At 42.1% G+C, this 4,401-nt stretch overlaps 1 protein-coding gene across 1 annotated transcript; it reads right to left on the bottom strand.

The window, feature by feature from the left end:
• Nucleotides 1-1,144: 1,144 nt before the first annotated feature.
• On the bottom strand, nucleotides 1,145-4,196 carry LOC118398626 (homeobox protein Nkx-2.5-like). Its single transcript, XM_035794155.2, has 2 exons — nucleotides 3,485-4,196; nucleotides 1,145-2,414 (listed from the first exon to the last, which is right to left on the bottom strand). Exons 1-2 carry the CDS (start codon nucleotides 3,873-3,875, stop codon nucleotides 1,783-1,785), a joined length of 1,023 nt encoding a protein of 340 aa, XP_035650048.1. The 5' UTR covers nucleotides 3,876-4,196; the 3' UTR covers nucleotides 1,145-1,782.
• Nucleotides 4,197-4,401: the final 205 nt, after the last annotated feature.

The following is a 4,401-nucleotide window of genomic DNA, read 5'->3' as shown; positions in this document are numbered from 1 at the left end:
CATGGTTAACAAATCGTCATGACAGGGTAAGCCTACAAGAAACACTGCCCTTGTTAGAAGTTTTCACGTTTTCCCTATGGGAAAAATGAATGTTGGATAAACGACAGGAACCATTTCCCTGTTTGATTGCGAGGTTTTATGGGTATTAAGATACCTCCACTGTGGGGCTCTATACTAGGCCATTAATAAGAGATCAGTTCAGCATAGTATGCTAGCCTAGAGTGTCTTCGTGGGCCCTCCGTGGGTGCGCGATCAGACCATTATAGCGCATTGTCTGGATAACGTCTCTAGCCTAAATTCTCAATTTTCCATTCTTTCTGAGTTCTGGCTCTTGTCTGTGTCTGTCTGTGTTTCTGGCCTACTCTGCTATATGTGCCTCTCTCTTCAGCTCTTCCAAAGCGACGGCTGGAAAACAGCCTTCCATGGCGAACAGTATGCTGGAACCATATCTCAAAAATGTATTTTTGGAATAGCCTAACATAGCATAACATGAAGACAATCAATTTGCTTTAATCGTTATGTATTTTTGGTGATATTTTCTTAAATTTAGTTGTATCTTTAGATTACAAATAATCAGCATAAGCGTCGTTCTGGAAAAGAAATGTGAAACTGAATGCAAAACAGAGACCAAACGCCCTTGAAGTGCGGGGCGCTTCTGGAGAACGTGTACAAAACCAAATCAATGGCCAATAATGAGAACATATAATATCAGAAAGTAGGCTAGGCCTACGGTTTCAACCACTGTCAATCAAAGCATTTTAAAAACGCCATGAATAAATCCGACATTTGTGCGCACATATTTATGCGTTTATTGTAGAAACACAACACACCTTTTCTAAATGGGATTGAAGGAACTTGACCAGACACCTAAAGTTTCATAAGGTGTAAAATCACATTCACACACACACACACACACACACACACACACACACACACACACACACACACACACACACACACACACACACACACACACACACACACACACACACACACACACACACACACACACACACACACACACACACACACACACACACACATTTCCGCCGCATTCGAAACTATTATCGAAACTACGATGGAGAGTGCAAAAGATACCACAATTGCATTTTCCCTCTGAATATATAATCAACATATGCCTTCATTTTGATACCAAAATGTTTCACTTTATTTCTCAATAAATGCTTATTTTCCTCAGCAACAAAACATAATCAGCAGGCATTGTTCAGGTGCACAAGGATACATCTCAAATTAACAAAAAAAAGTATACAGAAAACAAAATCCTCATGGATTTTGGATCTTTTATTTGGGGATGTCCTGATATGATGTAGAAGGTTTTCACTGGTAACGCCCCTTTTACATTTTTGGTAGGCTACATGTAAAGTCATATTTTTTAAGTAAAGCGCTCAGATATAATCGTTGCTAATGTTTGCCAGCATAGGCCCTTCACATCCTGAGTGATAAGCACCCAATAGTTTATCCCAAATTGCGCATGGGGATTTAGGCAGTATACAATGCTGTCACAGTATATATCTATATCCAACAGTTACTTTGGAATAGTCCAACTTTTAAAAACACGTTTTTGCCGTTGATGATGAAACATCTAATCTCTTTGTACAAAATGTGTCTCAATATGACGACTTTCAAATATAAATCCTTATTGTGCTGCAAGGGACACATAAAGGTTTTTACTTATCCCAAAATACTGTAAGTTAGTTATCAACTTCATCAACGCTTGATCAACAAAGCAAATGTTATTCAACTGGAGATCAACACATTCAGCTACCAGGCCCGAATGCCCTGCAGAGTTCCTTGGCAGGCTGTTCCCTGTGGTGTTTGGGCCTGAGATTGCGACACGCCCAGGTTTCCAAGACCCATATTAATAAAGGCGTTAGCAGTAGTGTTGGGCGCTAGAGCAGGCAGGCTAGAGTACGTGCATGAGTAAGTGTTAGTATACACCGGGTTATTGTAAACCGGGTAGCCATTATAACTATAGGGGTTGGCCGCTCCAACAGTGTAGGATGTATTATAGTTCTGAGATCCAGCCAGGCAGGGCTTCCCATCACGCACCAGCACCGGGACTGCCACTCTCCTAGGCGGGGGAGGATGGTGTGGGTGTCCGGCCATCTCTAGGGTCTTGTCCTGCCGCTGCCGTTTACACTTATACCTCCTGTTCTGGAACCATATTTTTACCTGTGTGGAGGTCAGTTTCAGAGTGTTGGCCAGTTGTTCCCTCTCCGGGGCGGATAGGTAACGCTGCTGCTTGAAGCGCCGCTCGAGCTCGAACACCTGCGCCTGGGAAAAGAGTACCCGTGGTTTCCGCCGGGCCCTTTGCTGTTTTGGGGGTTTCTCCAAGTCCGAGTGCACCTGTGTGGACTCCTCGCAGTCCCTCACTCCTATTAGGCCACATGATTCTCCAGAAAGAGAGGGGAGAGAGATTTTAGTCATATTTGACGACAGATTGATCAATTATTTCATTCTATACAAAATAGCTATTCTAATCCTGGAGGTCCATAGTTAGGCTGCTGATGTTTTTCAAAAGTAATCTCGAGTCTTTACTAATCAATGACACAAATATACATTTAGCCTATCAGAGAAAATTAAATCAGATAGTCCTTCCTATGATTTGTTGTTCAAATGTTGTGGTTTTAGTGTAGTCTGTGGCTTGAAACCAGTTTTACTTCAAATATATGTATCGTTTCAACGGGTCACCCTGTCTAAGAAACCTGACCACACACACTGCAATGAAATCACACTAAACAAAACCATTTAGCAAAAACCCAATGACATTTGTTGTGATTGGATTGCAAAATGACCATAGTACAGTTCCCTCAAACACAAATGTCCCAATACACTTGAAGTCCCACTAATGCTGACATCAACCTAAAGAGTAAATGCATTAAATAATTAGGGTATATGCAACGTATAGGTCTAATTAAAGCATTTGGCCCAATATTACTTGTAATTTCTAAAAAAGGAAATAAATTGCGTGGAACAACATTTCTGTCTTATCTAAAGGTTAATTTCAGTGCAGTAGGTACATTTATCTGAAAAACAACATGGCTCTTTAAATTATTTCTGAAAACGAAGGATGTTGGATTGCTCATATTTTTTATATGGCGATTCAGCCATGCACAATTTGTCAAAATGCTGTCGTTTGGCGCGTTTTCTTCTCCAAACCTATTTATTTACAGGTGAACCCTCTATGTAGGTGACAAATAAAATAAAGCTATCGCTTTCTATAAAAGGCGCGAATATTGTAATCGTTTAACTGAAGTAGTCTCTTGTTAAATGGAAGAAGAAAAAAAAAATATATATATATATATATGTATGTGTGTATTATCATATAATTGGATGTAATTAATGATCTGGATAATCTAGAATATTGCAATCATAATAGAGTTAGAATAATATAATATAATACTTTCTTTTAAAATCAAATGGTTAGGATACTATGTATGCTGGTAATCAATCGCTGACTTACTGGTGTCTATGTCCTCCAGCTCAACTTCCAGGCTGGTGTCGGCTGAGTGTCCCTGTAGCCCCGGGGAAGTGAATATCTCTCCGGCAAGACCCGTCTCCATCAGCCGCTCCTGCACGGTCAGACTACCCAGGTAGGACATCCCCGCCTCTCTCTCCAAGAGCCCGGGGCTGGGACTGTCCCTGTTTCTGCCAGCCAGCATACAAGACGGGGGCGACTGGAGGGCGAAGCATTGCTGCTGCGACACCGGGTGAGAGCACTCATGGGGCGGCCCAAGGTGTGAGGCGAGCCGCTGCTGCTGGGACTGCTGCTGAAGCTCCAGCTTCAGTATGTCCTTGACTGAGAACGGCGTGGTGGAGGCAGAAATAACAGGGCTAGGAAGCATTATTATCATCGGCACCTATTCGTTCACATGAAGTAGGAATTATAGTCCCTTGGTGAAGTGGCTCATCCGAGCATAAAGAACTCCTCAAGCAGGTGTTTGTTTGGATAGACGGGTTTTAAGAGTAAACGGATCCAAAAGGGGGTCTATTCGTCTCTTTGAAGAAGAATAAAGAAAACCTCTACAGTAGCCTGAATGATTGCTGAGCCTTGCTTGTTGTTTGTTCATGGAGCTATGCAAAAGAGGACTGGTTTATTTCGTGAAGTGACAGCTCCCGTCTCTCTGCCCTGCGCTCTCTGCCTCGCCTACGGTGTGGTGTCTGTTTAGCTTGTTGGGAAATTTGGTGAGATGCAGTTTCTGTTTTGTTGGAGGACTCAAGGCGGACGCTTCTTTTCCTCACTGTGACGTCACGAGATAATGGGATGGGTGACTGCATGGAGCGAGGGCGCAAGCTCTTATATGTATTTAGAGTTTAGAGAAGATTATCAAGTAACAACTATTGAAATGTTGTATTATGTTACATTAAATGAATACGTCT

Source organism: Oncorhynchus keta, chromosome 2 (assembly GCF_023373465.1).
Source record: "Oncorhynchus keta strain PuntledgeMale-10-30-2019 chromosome 2, Oket_V2, whole genome shotgun sequence".
NCBI lineage: Eukaryota > Metazoa > Chordata > Actinopteri > Salmoniformes > Salmonidae > Oncorhynchus > Oncorhynchus keta.
This window is presented reverse-complemented; position numbering and strand designations above follow the sequence as displayed.

Coding starts and splice junctions, on each gene's coding strand:
- LOC118398626 (XM_035794155.2), bottom strand. CDS start 3,875: ATGATAATAATGCTTCCTAGCCCTGTTATTTCTGCCTCCACCACGCCG. Junction 2,415..3,484: donor GCTGGAGGACATAGACACCA/GTAAGTCAGCGA, acceptor CTCTTTCTGGAG/AATCATGTGGCCTAATAGGA.